At 40.3% G+C, this 24,585-nt stretch overlaps 1 protein-coding gene across 3 annotated transcripts in view; it reads right to left on the reverse strand.

Moving 5' to 3' along the window:
- Positions 1-1,350: 1,350 nt before the first annotated feature.
- The window catches only part of ssbp4 (single stranded DNA binding protein 4), a 129,975-nt gene continuing 106,740 nt past the window's right edge, over positions 1,351-24,585 (reverse strand). For 2 of the 3 annotated variants that reach the window (XM_061824153.1, XM_061824154.1), the window contains exons 6-17: positions 23,623-23,706; positions 20,328-20,454; positions 19,607-19,674; positions 16,179-16,243; positions 15,401-15,446; positions 15,283-15,318; positions 15,091-15,145; positions 8,568-8,638; positions 8,417-8,495; positions 8,147-8,175; positions 6,235-6,336; positions 1,351-4,576 (exon numbers count right to left, since the gene is read on the reverse strand). In XM_061824153.1, the coding sequence (XP_061680137.1) occupies positions 4,496-4,576; positions 6,235-6,336; positions 8,147-8,175; positions 8,417-8,495; positions 8,568-8,638; positions 15,091-15,145; positions 15,283-15,318; positions 15,401-15,446; positions 16,179-16,243; positions 19,607-19,674; positions 20,328-20,454; positions 23,623-23,706 (843 nt within the window). In that variant the 3' untranslated portion in view covers positions 1,351-4,495. Of the gene's footprint in view, positions 4,750-6,234; positions 6,337-8,146; positions 8,176-8,416; positions 8,496-8,567; positions 8,639-15,090; positions 15,146-15,282; positions 15,319-15,400; positions 15,447-16,178; positions 16,244-19,606; positions 19,675-20,327; positions 20,455-23,622; positions 23,707-24,585 lie in introns of all 3 variants that reach the window. The other variant, XM_061824155.1, reaches the window with a different exon arrangement.

Below are 24,585 nucleotides of genomic sequence, written 5' to 3' on the forward strand. Positions count from 1 at the left end.
TCTGTTTAAAAAAAAAACAAAAACGGGTCTGTCCACTGATCTATTAAAAAAAAAAAAAAAAAAAAAAGACTGGATGGCTCATTGGCCACCAAAACTGAAGTCGCCATCCTCCATCTTGATACTCCCAAAACAACCATGCTGACCTGTGTGTTAATCGCCAGTGTTGTGGCTGTGAGAAAACATTCCGCAGGTAAATTAGAAAGATTTACTTTGACACTGTTAAAGTTTATCTGTAAAGGGTTTTTTTTTTCTGGTGATCTTAATTCACTTGAACAAAGTTTTGATTACGGTTGTTGTTCACTGTTAGCTCTGCTTCATCTTTATCGGCCGACGGTTTTTCGTGAAAAAGCGTTCAATATTTTCCCAAACTTCATCAGTGGATAAGCAAGAAAACACATTTAATGTGAAATTTTTTGATAATTTTCATAACACAGAACTGTAAATTGAATTCGATTTTCAAATGCGAGGAAACAAGTTTAAATTTTGTCTGAAATTGGATATCGCAGAGACAACGCATGGATAATGCGTTCAATGCGTATTTTCCCATTGCGAGTCCTTATTTCCAAAAATATATCTAACTGGTTGACTTAAAATGTATTGTTTTTAATGACAAAGAAGTGCTTAGTTTTTTGCTATGTTATGATGTTAATGCTTCACAGCATATTTTGGGAAAAGTTAACATGTCACGAAAATCAGGCGCTAGGTAATATGCAAGGTTTCTTGGTAGTCACGGTGTTCTGTCTTTCCTTCGCACTTAGCCTTTTTTGGCTTACCGAGTCGAATTAAAAAATCCTTCATGTTACCAGAACTGAAAAAATGTCAAGCTCCCGCGACCAGTTTTAAATCAACATGCCAAACTTTGAGAAAAACCCTGCCATAATCTAACCTGTGTAAACCATGTCCTCCACAAATTTTGGGAGTACCAAGGTGGTGGCCAACTGGCTTCTACCAATCGACATACCACTCGATGTGTATGCGCTATCCAGTCTTTTTTTTAATTTTTATATATATCAGTGGGTATGCCAATGCAACGACTCTAACTTGATTTCTCTGCCCATGTACTATTCGTACGGTAATACAGTATTTGTTTTAGATTTAGAGAAGTTGTACATATGAGCAACTACGGAATAGTTTTACTCTAGTGTGGAAAATTGTATTGAATAATTCAAGTAATATCTATAAAATGTAAATATGTGACAGTAGCACACTGCTAACACCTTCTCCATAATGTGCATGTCTACTTTTTAAGTTTTGCCACCAGAATGGATGACTCGACATTGTTGCCACCGGGACAACGGACCGTGTACCACCGTAGCACTTTTGCACAAGAGATTCAAACAGCGAGTAAAATAAAAATCAAATAACATTTATTATCGATGCATTGTTTCTTCTTTCTGATAAGCAAATTTTTTTTTCTCCCTCCTTTCAGTCAAAAGAAACTTTACAATATAAAGAAACATACAAAGAACATCTTTATTACCTACACAAGACATCTACGTCCCTAAGACAAGATTCCCAACTAGCCTAGCATGAAATACAAAGCAAACCAGGAGACAGACTGCTTCATATTGAACACTGCAGGAGAATCCGTTATGTCCCGCCCGAAAGCCCCGACCCACTCCTCCCTCCCACACTCAACATCAGCAGATCTTACTCCTAATGGTACAGTATTATACATCACGATAGAAGTACAGAGATGATCCATATACACAGAACCGAGAGAGCGTCTATACAGGGCTCCATAGCAAAGGGTACTGTTTCTCTTCTCCCCCCCCCACGGTCATTTCATAACAAACTCCACTTGAGTGTTTTCAATGGCTAAAAAAATTCCTTCATATTAAAAACTGCTATATGAGGTCAGGTTTTAATGATTACTTCTAGTCATCTCTGTGTCCTAGAACAATTTTTTGTCTCCCCCCCCTCCCTCCCCAATCCCCCCAAGAGTGGACATTCAGCCACATGTGAGCCAAATAGTCCTCGGGTGTCCTCTTTCCTCTATGAAAAAAAACATGGACAGTTTCATTAATAATTTACTCTCAGCTGTACTCATCGGTAGTGACTGACATATCAAAACATGTCCATGATATCAAAATGCATTGTACAGTATTTACAAAAACAAAATGGAAAAAAAAATTCAAAAGGAAGAAGGGGTGGTATTGGAGGAAATAAAGGGAGGGTGTTTGTCGACATGTTGACCGGCGGGAGTTGGAGCCACCTCTGGGAGCCAAATCCTGGAGTTAACCACCCAGCACATAACATAATCATAATATTTTCATCCCTTTATAATCAGGAAAAATGTACAGGATGAATCATGTTACAATGAAGATTTCGTGGACGTTCTGTGGATTATTCTTAGGTGAACGCATCAAAACAATCTGGTACAACAACATGGAAAAAAAAAAAACAAACGTCACTTGGTTGTTTATGGCATCTTTCTAACAGTATGGATTATTTCACCAATGTATGAAGAAGCATTAAGGCCATGCTATTAAAAAAATGGAAAAACAAAGACAGTTATAGTTTATATAAAGTTGTGTTTTTACTTTTAAATTTGTAAGAAAAAAAGTTGCATTATCAAGGGCAATTATTCTGATAAAAATTGGTTTATATTTTTATTTTATGAGAATAAACTAATAATATTTTGGTTCAAGCCATTACATTGTTATTAGGTTTATTTTTAACAATGTGAACAAATCAAGGATATAAAGTTGTACTTCAAGGATAAAGTTGCATTCTCTTTTAAAGAAAAAATTCATAATGTTAGGAGAATTTTTTTTTTCCGAGAAAAAGTCACACAATTAAAAGAATAAATTTGGAATATCATTCACGATAGTTGATTTTTCCCAAGAAAATTGTGTGATGGTATACTAATAAAATAAGTGTTTTATAAGAATAAAGATTTAGATTTTTCAAGTAAAAATAAGTCATATTACAAAAATAATAGTTTAATATCATGAAAATAAAGGTGTATTTCCCCCCCAAACACAAATTGTAATGTGAGAATTATGTAATAATATTGAGCAAATAATTGTTTATTTGTGCAAGAAATAATTTTTAAGAAAATGTGAAACATTAAATTAATCCTCAATAGGTATATGGTTGAAGTATAAAATAAAATGGGTTTATGGTTGTACAAGTAGGATTTTTTTATTCTCATAATACTATGACTATTTCTAGTAAAACTATAACTTGGCTTAACAGTTTAACTTAATTCTTGAGATGTTCAACCTTTATTCTGAATATCAAAAATGCATTTTTTAAAATTAATTTTCACAATATAATTTACGTTTGCGGTGTGGCCCTAATACTCCTTCATACCAAAGGGTACAATTACCACAACTGAATTCCAGTCCAAATAAACACAATAAATCTTGAATCAAAAATAGCTTAATTATGTCAAACGCTATTAAAAAATAATTAATTAAAAAATGAAAAAAAAATTATTCTGGTGGTAAACACATTTTAGGGATTTAATCAAAAGATAATAAAAAGAATAAAAGGACAGAAATAATTGTTAAATATTTATACATGAGATCAAATCTGTTGGCTCACCACAAAAGATTCAACCTTGATTGATTTATGTTGCATTCTGTGAAACTGGGAAACTGAAAGTTTCCGACCTCAGGCTAGGAAAAAAGTGCATTGTAAAACTGCTTCAAGATGAACTTGGCAGAAATCATGATGTACCTTGACATACAGTGGATAGAAAAAGTCTACACACCCCTTTTCAAATGCCTGGTTTCCGTGATCCAAATACATGAAATCAAAAAACATTTCAAAAGCTTTTGGCACCTGTTACCTGTACAGTGAATTTTTATCTTCTTGAGAGGGGCAGTAAAAATAAACAACTGAGAAAATGTGGTTGCACAAGTGTGCACACCCTCGAAACTGGGGATGTAGCTGTTTTCGGAATGAACCAATCGCATTCAAACTGATGTTAAATGGGATTCAGCACACACCTGCCACCATTTCAAGTGCCACTGATTAACCCCAAATAAAGTGAAGCCGTTCTATAAGCTTTCTATATCCACTGTCCATCACATATGTACATGTATTGTACTGTATGTACAGCACAAGGCGATATCTACCTTTGTTACAATAGAAATTGCCATTGAACATAACACATTAATGGGTAATTAATTGTCACAACATAAAAACAAAGTAAAAATACTGACCGAGTGGTTTTTTTTTTTTGTTTGTTTTGTTTACTTGTCAATAAAACACTTTGTGCTCCGAATGTGATATTCCATTACCCAGAGGGCCTTGAATGGAGCACCACGCCGAGATTTGCCAGGAGTTAAAATAAAAATAACAAAATTGTGCATTTTTATGGGCCTGTGCTTATTACTTCTGCCTTTGTTGAGCTTCATGACTGGTTGAACGGATTTGGTGTGATTTTTTTTTTTTTTTTTTGGGGGGGGGGGTGGGCGCTCCAAGGCTCATGACAAGGAGGGGTGGGGAGGGCTGGGGGTCGTAGCAGGCGAGGAAGAAAGTCTCATGTTCTTACACCCATTTTGCAGACGCTGGGATGGGGGCCCTTGAGGGGGGTCCTGCTGTCCATGGGCATCCCGAGGGGCTGCGCGCCGATCCACACGAATGAGGGAGGAGAAGGGGAAGGAAAGAGGGCAATGCAAGTCGCACCGTGGGTGGGTGGGGAGGATAAAAGGGAGATGAAAAAGTAAAATAAAAAGTAAAATAATAATGAAAAAAAAAAAAGAATCACACACTCATCGTCATGTTGGGTGAATACTGTAAAAAAAGAGAAAAAAGAGAGAGGGAAGGGAGAGAAAAGATAAGCCCATACTCTTTTTGAACTTAGTCAAGCAACGATGGACTAAATGCAGTCCCCCTTTTAGAGCAGCAAGTCACGTAATATTATGTGAGTACACCAGCAGCAAGCAGCGCAGTACATAGGAGGAGTAGTACAGCCCACAGAAGAATGTTAGGAAATATAAGGCGGCAGTGATAGATGGTGAGGCATTATCATGGTAAATCTTTTTGGATAAGGATATTTTCCATGCACGCGTGTTGTGTTGCTACTTCCATGCGTGTTTGGTCATGCATGCCATTTTGTTGTCAGGACAAAAACAATAAAAGTACGAATCACATTCTGAATTTTCTACGTCCACCAGGACTTTTCTTAACACTTAATGGATTGGATTGATGCAAATCACATAACTATCAAATTAAACTAAATTCCGTTCTGAATGAATGACTGATAGCCAACAAGAATTATTTTTATTTTTTCTCTCTTTTTGTACGGGATGTTCTTAAAAGTGACCTTTACGGTTGGAAAATTAGAAGTCAGATTCACCTATATACTGCACTAATTACCCCAACTAAGCATGGAAAGTGTAAATAAAAATAAATTAAATTAAAATCACAATTTAAATAAGATACATTGTGCATGTAATATAAAATAAGATAACCTAAAATATAGCTAATTAAAAAACACAAAATCACAATTTAAATAATATACATTGTGCATGTAATATAAAATAAGATAACCTAAAATATAGCTAATTAAAAAATACAGTAGATCCCTGCAAAGTCGCAGTTCAGCACCCGGGTTTTCACCTCAACAGTTTTTTTTCCCACATTTTTTATTTGATTTATTTGTCTGAACCAACCCTGAAAACATATTGGTGGTTTATACTTTTTAATTCAATAATTCTTCGTGTTTTTTTAATTCCAATGCACTTTTCGTGGGCATCAATTATCTGCAGATTTTTGCTATTCGTGACTATTTTTATGACCTGGTCCCTATGCCCCTACAAATACGGCTTGGGTCCACTTTATTTAAATTAAAATGATAAAAAACTACTGAAAAAGTATTAAAAAAATTGTTGAAAAAATACCACATATTAAATACTATAAAAATATAGTACTAAATCTATAAGAACAATACAATAATTCTATTAGAGTATATATATATATATATATACATATATATTTTTTAAATGGGAATCAGATTAAACTACAATGCATTTATAGAATAGTGATACAATAAAAAAAAATATTAGTAAATGGAGATAAAAATTTAGTCCGATCTTGAATTTCTTTCAAGCACTCAGGCAACAATATTTAATTGTTCTGGAAATGCTGAATTGTTTATCTACTGAATCTATTATTTTAACGGGAGCCAGCAAAATGGACTCAGTTGTATTTTGTTGGAGACTTAAATGCTCATGAGGCGGCCTTGGTGGAGGTAGTTGAATACGCCGTGCTACTCACACTTTCACTTTGGAATGGGTTTAAAAAGTTGCCTGCCATCTCGCCGTCATCCCGCGGAGTGCCAGGGGGATTGTTCATGCCTGCCATGTTGTTGGGAGAATTCTAGCACACAACCGCACAACACAGTCAGTAAGTGGATCGACATGCTTATTATGTAACACACTTGGGGTTGTAGAGACTAGCAGTCTGGTTGATTTGCCAGCTTTACTAATCCAACATTGAGGTCTAGAGTGCGATGTCGATTAGCTTTTTTGGCTTGATGAGGATGCAAAAGCCGCTTGCCACAATAGATAAGTGTTCTGAATTGAATTAATGTCACTTTAATTTATTTAAATTGTCACCGATATTTGGTGCTGGTTGTGAAGTGACTGAACATGGTTTAATCATGGGTTTAGTTATAAGAAGGAGGAGGAGGGGCAGGTGAGTAGCAGGTAAAAGGCGAGTCCAGGTTTACAGTATCTGATTCGAATGGGACAGTAGGATTTGGGGGAGTTGAGGCTCGTCCTTGAAGTCTTTGACTCAGTGAAGACCACTTTTGTGTGTATTTCCAGAACCTCCAGTACTGACCAGGGAGCAATTTCTTTTTGTTACCACGTCCCGGTTTGGGACGCTAAGAAATTCCCGCCTAATTTCTACATGAAAAATTGTTTTGTGGAATATTCTACTTTCAAGAGATTTAACTATTTCCCTTTGTTGTAAGCTATCATCACCTTCTTCTTATTCGTCTTCTTTTCCTTTCGGCTTGTCCCATTAGGGGTCGCCACAGCATGTCATCTTTTTCTATCTAAGCCTATCTGGTGCATCTTCCTCTCTCACACCCACTGTCCTCATGTCCTCCCTTCACAACATCCATCAACCTTTTCTTTGGTCTTCTCACTCTTTTGCCTGGCAGCGCCATCCTCAGCACCCTTCAACCAACATACTCACTCTCTCGCCTCTGAAAATGTCCCAACCAATGAAGTCTGCTCTCTCTAACGTTGTCTCCAAAACATCCAACTTTGGCTATCCCTCTAATGAGCTCATTTCTAATCCTATCCAACCTGCTCACTCCGAGCGAGAACCTCAACATCTTAATTTCTGCCACCTCCAGTTCTACTTCCTGTTGTCTCTTCAGTGCCACCGTCTCTAATCCGTACATCATGGCTGGCCTCACCGCTGTTTTATAAACTTTGCCCTTCATCCCAGTGGATACTCTTTTGTCACATAGAACACCAGACACCTTCCGCCAACTGTTCTGCCCCGCTTGGACCCATTTCTTCACTTCCTTACCACACTCTCCATTGCTCTGTATTTGAAGTAGTCCACCCTCGTTATCTCTTCTCCCTGGAGCTTCACTCTTACTCCTCTGCCCCTCTCATTCATGCATATATATTCTGGTTTACTTCGGCTAATCTTCATTCCTCTCCTTTCCAGTGCATACCTCCATTTCTTTGTCATTGTACCGCTGCCTGTTCCCTGCTTTCACTGCAGATCACAATATCATCTGCGAACATCATGGTCCAAGGGGATTCCAGTCTAATCTCATCTGTCTGCCTATCCATTACGACAGCGAACTTGAAGGGGCTCAGAGCTGATCCCTGATGCAATCCCACCTTCACCTTAAATTCTTCTGTTACGCCGACGGCACACCTCACCACTGTTCTGCTGCCCTCGTATATGTCCTGTCATAACCTGTTTCTCTCTGAGCTTGTGTAGTGCATCTCCATAATATTAGTTTTACTATTAGAATTGGACAATATTGAGCTTTTCACACTTTTCTAATTTAGTGAGCCGCACTTGTATACATCAACGACGTCATCAGCGACTAGTCGAGATCGCCTCAACTTTCACCACATTAGTGTCGATTAAAAAAAATTAAATCTGAAGTCGTGCAAAATCTAAACACACACACACAAACTGTTTTGCATCTCACCTTTGGCAACCCGTCCATGTCACCAGAGCCTGTGAGCAGACAATAGAAATGAAAGCTTAGGACTGGTCCACATAGTAATTGACATACCCGTTCCAAGCAGCCTAATAGACTTGAATGAAGCTGAGTATTAGACACGCAAGAGTGCATATCTGCGCCATCAACTAATCCAATCTCGTTTTAATTACAGCTAAAGAGAATGGAGTGCTTCGTCAGCCGGCCTCTGGAAGGCGCCGTTTGACTTCCAGTAACGAGCGCCGCCTCCATGCTCACCTAGCGAGCCGTTCATATGATGCTGCTCCATGGCGCCCATGCCACCCATGGGCCCGTCTGGCCCCGGTCCCATCGGGAACTGCAAAGAAAGAATAAGGTTGTCACTGACAAGAAAATTACTTTATTATTATTTTTTCTTCTTCTTGCTCACGTTAGGTCTGTTTCCACCAGGGCCGATAGGGTTCATCATCGTGTAGATGTTTTCACTCGAGTTTGTTGAATCTATAAGGAAAAAACAAGTGGATGTTTAAAAAAAATGTATGCACAACTTTATGTGCATGTTTCATATCCTTTTCCTGTGATTTGTAAAAAATTGAGTTTACAGAAAGAGTTGAAAAAGAATAGTGATATTTTGGTCACAAAAGAGTCAAAATCTTTATGGTCAGTTAAAAGATTGCTTTTTTCATGAAAATGCCTAATTTTACAGAACAATTTTACAAGAATACAACTCATTTAATGGAAATACAGGGGGGGGGAATACAAAATACATTAACGTCTATTTTTCACTCGTACAATTTGGATTATTGTCTCATAAAATAAATTAATCACATGATAAGAGAATAGAGAACGAGAGTCAGCTAACTCTGTTTTTTTGTCATTTTTATGTTAAGTGCAGACATGAATAGAGAAAATCAAGCCTACCAGTAATGTAAATCTAATTCCAGTATTGTTCTTATTTAAATTCATAACTTTAGCAGATTCAGCAGTGCAAACTGCAAGTGAAGGAGACTCAAAGTAAGTACTGTAGTTCTAGGCTAGGGCACCAGTGGATCTGCCTATTCGTGTATGCATCCATTTTCTTTGCCACTTATCCTCACGAGGGTCGCAGGGAGTGCTGGAGCCTATCCCAGCTGCCAACGGGCAGGATGCAGGGTACACCCTGAACTGGTCGCCAGCCAATCGCAGGGCACATGGAGACAGACAACAGCCACACTCACAATCACACCTAGGGGCAATTCAGATTGTCCAATTAATGTTGCATGTTTTTGCGATGTGGGAGGAAACCGGAGTGCCCGGAGAAAACCCACGCAGGCATGGGGAGAACATGCAAACTTCACACAGGTGGGGACAGGATTGAACCCGGGCCCTCAGAACTGTGAAGTCAACGCTTTACCAGCTGATCCACCGTGCCGCCCCAATTCGGATAATTGAATATTATTTATCATCTTTGATGATGAATTTACCTCAGCTGTGGGTAAATGTACGAGCAATATGATCTCATATTAAAATCCCATATGATCTTCTTCTTTTCCTTTCGGCTTGTCCCGTTAGGGGTCGCCACAGCGTGTCATCTTTTGCCATCTTAGCCTATCTCCTGCATCTTCTCTCGAACCCCAACTGCCCTCAGTCTTCCCTCACCACATCCATAAACCTTCTCTTTGGTCTTCCTCTCGCCCTTTTGCCTGGGAGCTCCATCCTCAGCATCCTTCTACCAATATACTCACTCTCTCGCCTCTGAACATGTCCAAACCATCGAAGTCTGCTCTCTCGAATCTTGTCTCCAAAACATCCAGCTTTGGCTGTCCCCTAATGAGCTCATTTCTAATCCTATCCAACCTGGTCCCTCCGAGCGAGAACCTCAACATCTTCATTTCTGCCACCTCCAGTTCAGCTTCCTGTTGTTTCTTCAGTGCCACCGTCTCTAATCCGTACATCATGGCCGGCCTCACCACTGTTTTGTAAACTTTGCCCTTCATCCTAGCAGACACTCTTCTGTCACATAACACACCAGACACCTTTCGCCAGCTGTTCCAACCTGCTTGGACCCGTTTCTTCACTTCCTGACCACACTCTCCATTGCTCTGTATTGTTGACCCCAAGTATTTGAAGTCGTCCACCCTCGCTATCTCTTCTCCTGTAGCCTCACTCTTCCCCCTCTACTTTTCTCATTCACGCACATATATTCTGTTTTACTTCGGCTAATCTTCATTCCTCTCCTTTCCAGTGCATGTCTCCATCTTTCCAATTGTTCCTCTGCGTGCTCCCTGCTTTCACTGGATATGACAATATCATCTGCGAACATCATGGTCCAAGGGGATTCCAGTCTAACCTCATCTGTCAGCCTATCCATTACCACTGCAAACAGGAAGGGGCTCAGAGCTGATCCCTGATGCAGTCCCCACCTCCACCTTAAATTCCTCTGTCACACCTAAGGCACACCTCACCATTGTTCTGCTGCCATCATAATGTCCTGTACTATTTTAACATACTTCTCTGCCACACCAGACTTACGCATGCAGTACCACAGTTCCTCTCTTGGTACTCTGTCATAGGCTTTCTCTAGATCCACAAAGACACAATGTAGCTCCTTCTGACCTTCTCTGTACTTTTCCACGAGCATCCTCAAGGCAAATAATGCATCTGTGGTACTCTTTCTAGGCATGAAACCATACTGTTGCTCGCAGATACTTACTTCTGTCCTGAGTCTAGCCTCCACTACTCTTTCCCATAACTTCATTGTGTGGCTCATCAACTTTATTCCTCTATAGTTCCCACAGCTCTGAACATCCCCTTTGTTCTTAAAAATGGGAACTAGAACACTTTTCCTCCATTCTTCAGGCATCTTTTCGCCCGCTAGTATTCTGTTGAATAAGTTGGTCAAAAACTCCACAGCCATCTCTCAAATTGCTTCCATACCTCTACCGGTATGTCATCAGGACCAACTGCCTTTCCATTTTTCATCCTTTGTAGTGCCTTTTGACTTCCCCCTTAGTAATCATTTCCACTTCCTGGTCCTTCACTCTTGCCTCTTCAACTCTTCTTCTCTCTCATTTTCTTCATTCATCAACTTCTCAAAGTATTCTTTCCATCTATTTAGTACACTAGCGGCACCAGTCAACACATTTCCATCTTATCCTTAATCACCCTGACCTGCTGCACATCCTTCCCATCTCTATCCCTCTGTCTGGCCAACCTGTAGAGATCCTTTTCTCCTTCTTTCGTGTCCAACCTGGTGTACATGTCTTCATATGCCTCTGTTTAGCCTTTGCCACCTCTACCTTTGCCCTACGTCGCATCTCGATGTACTCCTTTCGCCTCTCCTCAGTCCTCTCAGTATCCCACTTCTTCTTCGCTAATCTCTTTCCTTGTATGACTCCCTGTATTTTGGGGTTCCACCACCAAGTCTCCTTCTCCCCTTTCCTACCAGATGACACACCAAGTACTCTCTGCCTGTCTCTCTGATCACCTTGGCTGTCGTCGTCCAGTCTTCCGGGAGCTTCGGTTGTCCATCGAGAGCCTGTCTCACCTCTTTCCGGAAGGCCGCACGACATTCTTCCTTTTTCAGCTTCCACCACATGGTTCTCTGCTCTACCTTTGTCTTCTTAATCTTCCTACCCACCACCAGAATCATCCTACATACTACCATCCTATGCGTGTCGAGCTACACTCTCCCCTACCACTACTTTACAGTCAGTAACCTCCTTCAGATTACATCGTCTGCACAAAATATAATCTACCTGCGTGGTTCTACCTCCGCTCTTGTAGGTCACTATATGTTCCTCCCTCTTCTGGAAATAAGTGTTCACTACAGCCATCTCCATCCTTTTTGCAAAGTCCACCACCATCTGTCCCTCAAAGTTCCTTTCCTGGATGCCGTACTTACCCATCACTTCTTCATCGCCCCTGTTTCCTTGACCAATATGTCCATACAATCTGCACCAATCACAACTCTCTCGCTGTCTGGGATGCTCAGAACTACTTCATCTAGTTCCTTCCAGAATTCTCTTTCAACTCTAGGTCACATCCTACCTGTGGTGCATAGCCGCTAACCACATTATACATAACACCCTCAATTTCAAATTTTAGTCTCATCACTCGATCTGATACTCTTTTTACCTCCAAGACATTCTTAGCCAGCTCTTCCTTTAAAAAACCCCTACTCCATTTCTCTTCCCATCTACTCCGTGGTAGAATAATTTAAACCCTGCTCCCAAACTTCTAGCCTTACTACCTTTCCACCTGCTCTCTTGGATGCACAGAATATCAACCTTTCTCCTAATCATCATGTCAACCAACTCCTGTGCTTTTCCTGTCATAGTCCCAACATTCAAAGTCCCTACACTCAGTTGTAGGCTCTGTGCATTCCTCTTTTTCTTCTGACGCTGGATCCGGTTTCAAGTCCAAAATCACAACATTTGGTAAATTGGCAAAATCAGAAGAGAAACACAATTTTGGCAAAAACAATTTTATCCATAAGAAGTAATTATTGTCATATGGTGTACAGTCAATCAGATTTTATTGCACACGAGTGCTCGGGGTTGGGTGGTGATAGATACATGAAGTCCGAGGACATATTTACGGTAAGTCGTATGTCATATTTTAAGTCAAATATTTCGGTCTGTTGCCACACTGGCCAGGTGACAATGTCACACACGGCTCGCTCTTCCGTGCGACCCCGTCATTGCGCTTCATTTAGAGGGAATGAAAGAAGTTGCTTCGATTCGCGCCAAATGAAGTCGACTGTGTTCACTCTCACAACGGTATAGACAGACATTTTTTTTTAATATGCCAGCTACATGCATCTGCAGAATTATGACAATTAGTCTCCGGGCAGATTTACACTGACTGTCGTGCTGGATTTACTCCAGTCACAAAAATAGTCCAATTACTTTTTTTTCCTCAGAAAATTGCAAGTTGTTCTCTTATGATGACGGTTTTTCTCCTTGTAATATCATGACTAGTTTCTCATAAAATTACCTGATTGGCGCGTAACAACCGCTCATGCTCTTGACATTATGTCAACGTGTGCACCTGTTTTCTACGCGGCACGAAACCAGTCAAGAGCCATTATGGCAATCTACTCGACAGAGATTGTGCCGTTACAGGAACAGTGTGGAAACTTTGCAAAAGCACTCCTTGTCGCCGCCAACAAGGATGAGGTGACCTTGATCTGACATTACTGACAGAAAGTTGCAAGTAAAAGTCCAGGAGGTGGGGGCGTTCTCATAGATCTGGATGCGCCATGGACTAAGTGCCTGAATCTGGCCACTGTTGTTGAGACTGAGGACCAATCGTGAGTGGGAGGTGTACAATTTTGTGGGGGATTGAAGTGTGTACATGATCTGTAGTCTTGGCGACTGGCAGTGGAAAGTATACCTCACTGAGTACCAGGGCGGGACAGTATTATATGGAAGGTTTCCCAGGAAACGTAGCGCAACAGAAAAATGTAATAAATAATCAACACAACAGCTAATATTCATAGGTGATCATACTGTGTTTGTTCCTAGCCAAATCTCAAGAAGGGCTCCAGATTGGTCATTTTCAAAGTTCGGATGGAGCAGCACTTACGTACGCTGTACTATTCAGAACAATAAAACTTTTTATGCAAATATTTTCATTCATCCATCCATTTTCAGTGCCACATATCCTCACTAGGGTAACAGGCATGCTGGCATCGCCTATCTCAGTTGACTCTGATGGAGAGCCTGAAGTGAACACCCTGAACTGTTCGCCAGTCAAATTGCAGGGGACGAATACTCAACAAACAATCATTCTCACCTATGGGCAATTTAAAATCTTCAACTAAAATTACCATACATGTTTTTGGAATGTGGGAGGAAACCAGGGTGGCAGGAGAAAACCCACACAGGTACGGGAGAGCATGCAAACTCCACACAGGTGAGGCCGGATTTCAACCTGAGGCCATCTGACTATGACCGGTCGTCCACATGCCCCCCCTCAACCATTGTCATTTAAATATAAATACAATTTCTTGCTTTACTTATAAAACCTTTGTATAATTCATTACATTGCTAATCAACAACTAATATTCTTGCTCTAGAATTTTGAGATTTTTCTTCAAATAAACTTCATCGGTAAACTGAAATTTTTTTTTCTTGACAATGGGCCAAAAGCACATACCTTTCCCCCCAAGATGCTGAACGTATTATAAAAACAATATTAATGGCTTTGGTAATAACAACTCAAACCAAAAATTTGCTAATGGAGTGACAGTCCAAAATAATAATTCAATGGCAAAATTTTTTTGCGTGTTAAATATCTTTTTTCTGGTAACATTAACCTTTTTGTTTGCAATTCCCCCCCCGCGGGCAAATACTGATGTATTCCCACAAGTGTAACCCTTGCAACATCACTAGATCAACATGTTAAGACATTTTGATTAAGTAAATTCTTGTTTCCTTAAATATGAATTTGTATTCACATTTGGCATCATTTTTGATACCTTGTCCCTAATGAATTAAAATAATCTTTGCCCAATTTTCAACACCCGATTTCTTTGCCCATATTGTCTTTCCTCAATGCTGTAAAAGTGAATTTATGATTTGAAAAGATATTTGAAATCTTTCTTCAAATATGCTGCATGATTTCTGCTTGTTAAATAAAGATTTAAGTTTTCCTTATATGAGCCACTAAAGTGGGGGAACTCCATTTTTGTCATTGGCACAGAAATTAAAAAAAAAAAAAAAACACATCTTCCACAAGAATACTGGTCAAAACCAAGGTTTAGTTCCAATACGAAATCATCTGTGCAACTATGGGCCAACTTCAATTTCCCCAAACTTTAAATATCTTTCCTGCAAAATGACGAAAATTGATTTTTGCCCATTGTAGTCCTCAATGGCTCATGCTAGCCTCACTGAGTCTATACTGTAAGTATTCCTTCACTAAAATATGAAACCGTTGCATTGAAACGGGAAAGATCCATGACTCACCTCCAGGACTCGGCATGATGGGAGTTCCTGGTGGGCCTCCGCCCCCTGGGGGGCCCTGAAGAAAGCAACAAGAAAGGAGGAGAGTAAAGTGAGTGCTCGGCGGTGTCAGCATGCCTCCGCTTACACATCTCAGCAGAAGTGACGGATTACTTCATGGTCACACACACACGAAGACGGCAGCGGGACACTCACCACGTAGTTGCCCGGAGATGAAGACGAATAAGCTATCTGTGGAGAGACGACACACTGCCATGTCAAACACACTCAGATGTCAGCGCAGATAATGACATGAGGGGAAAGTGTCACTCACTGAGTTGTTGTTAGGGTTAGGCCATGGACCCCTTCCGCCAGGACCCCTTAAGGTAAAAATAAATCACAGGTTTAACTTCACGCTAACTGTTGTAACACATACCGGACGCAACTTTGCACACGCAAAATAAAAATATACTAACAATCAGGGATGCATTCATTTAACTATACAGCAGTGTTTTACATAAAAATCCACAAAAACTCTTTGGAATTATTCTGTCATTCCCTCATCCGCATTCACCATACAGAGGAATGAAAGAGGTTTTTAAAATACCGTAATTTCCGGCCTACAAGCCGCAACTTCTTTCACATGCTTTAAACCGTGCGGTTTATGTGGTGATGCCGCTAATTTGTCCATTTTTTTCTCACGGTCGCAAGGGGGCACTCAAAGGGAAAAGGTAAGAATGAGACCGGTGGAATATATGTGCCGAGGAAATGACTTTTACCGATCCTGTTAGCGCTTTGCTAGCATGTTGCCACTGTGTTACTGGCGTGTCTCAGTGATATTTACCAGTAAGTTTTATTTTAACTGGCCCTGTTAGTGTTAGCGCAGAACTAGCTTTAGCACTAGTGTTAGCGCAGCACTACCGTTAGCAATCACGTTAAACTGTGTACCGTCGTGTATATATCTCGTGTTTCAATGTGGGCACTTGGGGCTTTTACACCGCTGCGGCGTATGTATGCACCATATGGTATTTCCTTTACAAATGTGCTCAGTGAGGCGCTCTGTAGGCCGGGAATTACAGTAAATAAAAATGCGTTTTGAACAAGCTACTAACATATTCATGCCGGGCATCCCTGGCCCCATTGAGTTTGGAGGAGGCCTCATTCCTCCGCCGTAATTCTGTGGGAAGAAAATAGGAAAAGACACAGTCAGTGAAGCACAATGGCCGTAACTTCTGAAGTTACTGGTGCGTGTCATCTACCTAACAACAGTTGCCTAAATGAAGAGTTTCCGAAAGAGAGAAAAAAGAACTGATTTAATAAAAAAGAAGATTCCATTTGCCTCGAGTCAACCTCTGCTGATTACCATGAACCCCGATGACTGTCAATCTACACAGTGAATCAAAATGAAGTGTAAACATTTGTTTTTAGTAAGCAGGGAGGTCCAAATTACTTTGGAAATCATGCTATTAGGCTAACAATTTAGATTTCGATGCTCAAGGCGACTTCCTTTATCCTCGCTCTGAGTCGCAACATGGATATTCACAGAATTGCCACATACAAAGGCAGACTGATGACAGCTAGCTAGCTAGCCATCAGGCTAAGTAGCTAGCCTGCTAGCTTTTTCGAAGTAATGAAGGCACTGTGCAGCGAGGATTTACGTCACTGACAGGCAAAACTTTGTTTTGTAACTTTGGCTAAAGTAAAGTGAAGGATTCTGGTTAAAGTAAGCCTTTTTAAAGTTAAAGTTCCTGTATTTTACCAAACCAACCTTTTCGACTAATCATTAATGTTACCTGAGGAAAAATGTGAGATATTATTTAAAATCATCCATCCATTCCTGAGTTACATGTGTTTTTCTGCCAAGTGGCCTGAAATCAGATAATTTGAATTTCCAGAGGAAGACACGGCAGCTAAAACACGTTACCCAAAATGTGCGAGCGGGTTTTTCCTTTTGTTGGACTATTATTTCGGAAGAGTACAAGGAGTAATAATTTGTTTTTGATTTGCTAGTCATTCATTCCTGTTAACTACTATTAATGCTACTATGAAAAATGAATGGGTACTCGGAGGGCAAGTCCGAGCCCGGGTAATGACGCCCATGCTGCTGCATTAAGCAAGTGTAGAACAAAGTTAGCCACTGTAAAGAAACTATGATAGATAGAAGTGATGACATTTATGATGTCGTACTGTTTTTAATGTGAATGTTTAATTCGCATAACCTCTTGTTGTCTATTCATCCTCTTTTATCCAATGAAAACACCGAACACTTGCCTAGATGTAATCATCTGATACTCATGAGGTTTGCTGACATCATCTGGGAAACAAGTTTTAAGACAATTTTGAGGTGTATTTTTCATGAAAATGTTGGAATTCAGAATTGAGGACTTTAGAGACTCCACAGTATTTATGTACCACCGTGTTTTGTTTTTGCACGTGTGAGTGTCTGCGTGAGTGTGTGGTGAATGAGGCTCCACTCTGAGGAAGAGTTTTGTTCAGCAGACGATTACACTTGTCAAGCAGATGCCACACCAGCTGCCAGTGCGCTCTGTGCCAAGGGTGGCATCGGAGTAAATGGGTACCACGGGGTACCTGCGTGTGCGTCCGCATGTGTGCGCACATGCATGCGTGTGCGTCTTGTGAGGCCGCTGCACAATCAAGCAGATGTCCAGTCATTGTCATTTAAAGGGACACAGGACAAAACAGCGACAGCCAAAAGTGTAAAAAGGAAAGTGCGTCACGTTGGCACAACTTTCGGTGAACGTGCTGGCAAGTGTGCGATATTCCTCCCAAGGTGGGAGTCGGCAGGCGGGCACGGGGAGCGTGTAGAGTGGGCAGACTCCAGCGACGAGCCAAGCTCGCATTAAAAAGTTGTCAAGTTGGCAAGGGAAAGTAGGCTGTTCCGCAGAGAGCGAGTTTGCTTTTGCTATGTAAATCGGATGCATGGACGGTACAGCCAGCAGTCAAGACAAGTATCAGTGTGTCTAGAAGCCCGACAGATTTTTTAGAAATCAAGGAGCCTTCAAGTTACGAAAGAAAAAGTTGCCGGCATAGAAACAGAATGTCATCATAAATTGAGGACAACCTGTAGATATAGATCGGTGGTGTTCCTCAAGTCTCAATCCTAGGCCCCAGGTTTCAACATTATACTTTTCATACTCTACGTGTGATAATTGCTTGCCGTTACAGTAAAAAGTAATACTGGGTCCACTCGACATAAATATAAAAATTACTGGCCAGTACAGTAGGAAAAAGATTCGGGGGTCCCATGTTTTAGAGTTGTCACAACATATGAAGTTTAGAAGTTACAAATGCAGTCACTGTGATCTGACGAGCACGATCATGCGCCACCGCGCTCACAAATCTGCACAGTCGAGCGCAAAAAATCACGCGCGTCAAATTTGTTTCCGAGTAGAAAAAATAGACATTGAAAGACGTCGCTTATTTTCCTAAACAATCAGTATTCACCTGGTAACAGGAAATGCAAGTTAACCGAACTGAGCATGGTCGGAAGTGATGCCAAACGCACATGTTCAGAGCTGCGAGCGCATTTACTGTACGTCGAAAGTCATCAACCTCATGAGCCATGTCAAAGGAAATTCAGCTAAACCAGGGGTGCTCAATCCATCGATCGTGAGGCAGAGTGACAAAAAATAAGTAAATACATTAGACTATCATCCACCTCATCGCTTGACTCAGGTGTGGCCAATACGTCGAGCGCGTGCACATAAAGGCGCGTTCTAGCAAGCCGGCCTCCTATTTACGGCAGTCCCGCAATGCGTGCTCCCCCCACCCCCCAACCACAATACATCACGATTGGCGACAGGAATGTTTGTTCCAATGTATCGCTAGCTTGTTGCCACTAACGCCGATTACGTCGAACTAAACTTTCAGCATTTTCAAAACATTGCATTAAAAAAAAAAAACATGAAAAAAAATAAAAATTAAAAATAAATAAATAAATATATATATATCAAAACATAGTTATATAGACCGTTGGTGTTTATTCCTTGACAGGCCAGCGCATTTAACTTTTCTTCAGATAAAGTTTGTCAAATTAATAATTTTTATTGATGAAAAATTTTAAATACCGTTTTATATCATGTTCTACTAATATCAGTTGAAATTTGAAATGATCATTTCTGAGTTTGAAATTTTAGTTTTCTATTTTAGTTATGTATTTCTTTATTTTATTTTTAATTTGCAGTTATGTTATACTAATCCAGTAAATTATTTCATCACTAATCACACCCGCAACTTTATCTGCGAGCATGACTAACCACACCGGTACATTTTTCAATTGTGAGTGACTGCAAATGGATCGCAAAGCACGACTTTCCATAGTGGTGTAAAAATGTGTCCACAAGTCAGAAGAAGGTTTACTCGGTTTATCGTCGTTCTCACTGTTTTTCAGTTGGCCTAGAAGGGTTTTTCATACAAATATTATTTGTACTTACCATTACACTTAATGTTTTTTATCTGATTGTTTTAAAGTCATCAAATTTGGGATACGTAGGATCCCGTGCAATTCAGTTTTTCCTACCTGTGGGCCCATGCCTCCCATTCCTCGAGGGGGATTCATTCTCATCGGCCCGCCCATGTTTGGATGTCCTGTGCAAAGACAAAGAAATCACCTTTAAAAAAATAAACGAAAAACAACAACAAATATCAGCAGCCACTGCACACAAAGTTACAGCTGCGATACTTTCTCAGAGGGCAAATAATTGCAAAGTCAACTTTGTCCCCCATATTGCAAACAAAAACAGTGGCACCAACTATGACAGGGGTGTCAAACTCATTTTTCTCACGGGCCACATTGTGGTTCCCTCAGAGGGCCGTTATGACTGAAACAATACCAATATTTAATCGTCTCATCATATTTACATCATCAATTTATGACGTATTTTGGAATCAGAAATCAAGGGTAATGTGTTTTTCAACTTTTCATGTTTGGTAACACAAAAATGTAATATCTCAAATTATCATTTATGACGCATGACAATTGGAAATTTTTGTACAGATTTTTACAAGAATAATTGAAATTGACACTCCAGATTTGGGCCACATAAAATCATGCAGCAGGCCGAATCTGGCCCCCAGGGCTTGAGTTTGACACCTATGAACTAAGACATTTAAAACGTAGATGGAATATTTTTCTTGTTTTCTGTGTTGTTTTCAGACAAAAAGATGAAAAATGCCATCTTGCCTGGAAAATAAATCCCCATCAATCACCGACAAAAAGCTCGGTCATTGTTAGTCGGTACCTTGAGGTCTGGTGGGGTCCAGGCTGTTTGGCAGGAGAGGCTGTGATCCGGGGATGCTCCCGGGCGGCTGGTTTGGCATGCGGAGCGCGGGTCTCGGACCGCCCGGGTACCGCGGTGACATGAATGGCTGTAAAAAAAAGAGATGAGAAACGTATTTTAATTATTATTGTTATTAACTTTTTAAAAGCGGCTTTGTAGACACAGTCATTGTAGGCCGTGAACGTGGTCAATTCAAGAATCAGTCAACAGGGGGAGGTGTTGTAACGCAGAAGAATGCACTTGTTCAAATCAGTTACATACATGATATTCCTAAATATGGATTTACTTCAGAATGGCAAGACCTCAGGTAAGGCATTAGGATGAAGTCAAAGAAAGGTAGAACCTTAAAAAAATGGAACTTTGCAAGGAACAATTTACGGGAATGAGAGCAAGAGGCTGACAATATACGACAAAAAAACAAACAAAAAAAACAAGTGGAGTGTAAATGATGGTGTACGTTTTGTGCTCTTCAGTGCTTGTTATGTAAGACCGCTGCGTGTTCATTGTCACATCAGCGCAGAACGTAAGCTATGAAAAACATGCAACATTTACTCACTGGCCACTCCAATGGTACACCACAGCTGTAGCATAAAGTGTTCCTTTACGAATTATTTAAAAGCAGGTTCTTTTTTTGTGTGTTCACTTCGTAGGTTGCAGAGGTGTGGATGTGAACTGCAGCATGCTGAGAGCTGTGTGGCATATTTTGTCCCTCTCAAGCAGCTCAATAGCGTAACGTAGATAAGGCAAATATTCGTTCATCAATTTGATACTCTTTAAATATATTGTAACAGTACTTTTGGAAGGATTGTATTTTTGTATTGTACTGTACTGTAGATTTATTTTATCCCTGTTTCTTTCAAATGTATTTTACACAAAACAGTGGTGACTTGATATAAGAGTTTAAATTGTTTCTTTCTGAATTAAATTAATGAAAACATGAATGAAATCATCCATTCCAGCCTCTTGAAAAAAATATATATATATTTTTTTGGAATGTCTTTAAAAATAAAATAGCACTATGTCGTACTGTATTTTATAAAAAACATGGACAGTCACATAATTAAATGTAAAGTAAAGAATAATTTATTCCACATTTTCTTGTTTTTAATTCAACAGACAATACGCTGTTGCTTCTGGTGTGTGCACCTTGGCCACCAGGGGGCTGTATATTACTTTTATACACGGAGAAGCTCACAAGTTACTCCTCATTATGAAGAAGTATGATTAATTATTTCCCACAGAGATTAAAGAATATGTCAGTTTGATATTCTTAGCTGTCTACACGTGGTGGTCCACCATTTGTGCTCAACTATGCATTGCTTGGAATCACATGTGACGGTGACGCTATTCTGTAGCCCATCTATGGCATTTGGCATTGTTTGTGAGCATTAAGTTAGAATTGGGATAACCAGTGAGTTGTTATTCTGAACACACGTGTAAATGTCTTTGTGTGATGTTTAGTTTGACAGTAAATTTCAACCTGATAGGCAATAAACAGCCTGAAACTTAATTTTTAAAGAATTATTCACTATCTGCCAAACTGCAGCTTGTTGTGAAGAGAATGGAGTTCATTACTACTACACGCCACTCGTGGCTCAATTCTTTGCTTGCTATTCAGAGCAAAACATCGGCCAAAGGAACAGGATCAGCTGTAAAGCGTTGGCCTCAAAGTTCTGAGGACCGGGGTTCGATCCCAGCCCCGCCTTGTTGAGTTTGCATGTTCTCCCCGTGCCTGCGTGGGTTTTCTCCGGGCAGTCCGGTTTCCTCCCACATCCCAAAAACATGCAACATTAATTGGACACTCGAAATTGCCCCTAGGTGTGATTGTGAGTGTGGTTGTTTGTCTCAATGTCCCCTGCGATTGGCTGGCAGCCAGTTCGGGGTGAACCCCGTCTCCTGCCCGTTGACGGCCGGGATAGGCTCCAGCACTCCCTGTGACCCTTTTGTGGATAAGCGGCGAAGAAAATGGATGGATGAATATATATGATTTCACTCAAATGTGCACATGTATCTAATAATTTGACCAGTATTTTCTTCATTCGACAATTTTTTCAATCTTTTAAAGCAGGGGTGTCAAACTCATTTTCACTCGGGCCACATTTTACTTGGGGTTTCCTTCGGAGGGCCATTATGACTGTGAAACCATAAAAATCTTTAACTGTCTCCTCATATTCACACAAGAAATTTACGAACTAGTTTTGGAATCATAAATCAAGGGTAATGGGTTTTCCAAGTACTGTTGTTTGGTAACACAAAAATGCTTGTAATGATGCAACGTTATCATTTATGACATGACAATTTGAAATTTTGGGACAGATGTTAACAAAAATCATGGAAGTCGATACACACGATTTGCCTCCGCGGGCCACATAAAATCATGCACGCCCCAGATCTGGCCCCTGGGCCTTAAGTTTGACACCTGTGATTAAAAGTCTTCAAAGTTGATCAGAAAATATTAACCTAATACTGTTCTTTGGTGTAAGCTGTGTAAGAGTGATTTTTCCTCCTATCTGGTTGGGAAATGGCCGACAATTATGTAAAATATTTACACAAATCCTTACGTGTGATCAAGTTCATCGGGTGCGGGATTTAAGATGTAATAATTCATGCAGGTCTACCCCATGGGATATATCAGTGGAAGTTGGGGAGACGCACATTTACAAGCAAATATAGTGCGGCTGCGATAAGTAATGAAGATGACAATTTTTTTTACTGCAAACACAGTAAACGTGTACACTTGGATCAGAGTAGATCACGATGATAGACGGCCAGTTCCTCGAATTTCCTCTGAGACGACACTAAAAGTGCGTGTGCCACTTTGTCACAAGAGATAATACAAATTACTTGAGTGTGAGGTGTGTGTGTGTTGGGGATTTCGTAAAAACAGCAAGTTAAGCACCACCATTTTGACTAATTACTATTTTTTCTCTTTTCTTTTCGTCCGTGAGCAACTCGTGGTGGGTAAAGCGTGAGGAGACACGCCGTTGTCAAGCCGGGCTGCAATATTAATGCTCCACTGATGGACTCCGGGACGGCGAGTGCCTGTCCGAGGGGTGGGGAAGGCGGAGACCCCCCCCACCCCCCCAATCCTCCTCCTCCTCCCCCAGAGGCATCTCTGCCCCTCACAGCCCAGCCCGTCGCTGCTAAATTATTCATCCGGTACGCTGTCTTGGATGCTGCTTGTCCCGAGCCAGCCAGAATGAGTGTGTGAATAAGGAAGTGTGCGTGTGTGCGTGCGTGTGTTTGTCTGTCTTACCTGTCCGTGAGGGCCCATCATGGGATTGCTCGGGTTGTGTGGGGGAGGCTGCGTATGTGGGGAAGGCTGAGATCCTGGGGGACCCTGGAGAAGAACACACGGGCATGTCAATAAAGATCAAAACTAAATATCAACTATCCATCCATCCGTTTGCTGAGCCCCTTATCCTCACGAGGGTCGCGGGAGTGCTGAAGCCTATCCTAGCTGTCAACGGGCAGGAGGTGGGGTAAACCCTGAACTGGTTGCCAGCCAATCTAAATAACTATTACCCCAGAAGTGGATTCATTTTTGTTGTATGCTAAATACAGAGTCGACACACACCTGTTCAAATGCCAGATTTTTGTGATGTAAATAATTAGATGATAAATCATTGAGATTTTTTTCCCACCATTCATATGACTTTTATAACCTATCAAATTTAATGCAATTTAAATGATTTTTTTAAGATCTTATCAAGTGGACTTAAAAATAAACAATTCAAATAATGTGGTTTTGCAGGTGTGCACAGCCTTTTAGATAATAATTAGAATCACACTTATTTGTCAAGTATATCAAAAACATAAACAGAATTTGTCTCCGAAGCAAATTTATTTGTGCAGCGCATTTCATACACAAGGTTACTCAATGTGCTTAACATGATTAAAACCATTTAGAAAATGAAAAAATTGACACCTAAAAATGTTTTTTTACTTGAAGCGAATATGTAAATCATTGTACATTGCTTTTGGAACATTTGTTGTGAGGTGCTAAGAGGCGGTATCATTTTTCTTCTTTTTTTTCACTACTATGATTATTCTTCTTTCAAGGTATTTTTTTAAATCACTTATGGATATGAACTTGGTTGAGGATGACCTACTAGATTAGATAATTGGAGATGAGAGAAACCCTCTTATTCTGTCATTTTTAAAGGTATTATTATCCCACTGTTAATGGCTGTAAATTAATTGTTTTTTTTCTCTCCTT

The sequence above is a fragment of the Syngnathoides biaculeatus genome, chromosome 7 (genome assembly GCF_019802595.1).
Source record: "Syngnathoides biaculeatus isolate LvHL_M chromosome 7, ASM1980259v1, whole genome shotgun sequence".
NCBI lineage: Eukaryota > Metazoa > Chordata > Actinopteri > Syngnathiformes > Syngnathidae > Syngnathoides > Syngnathoides biaculeatus.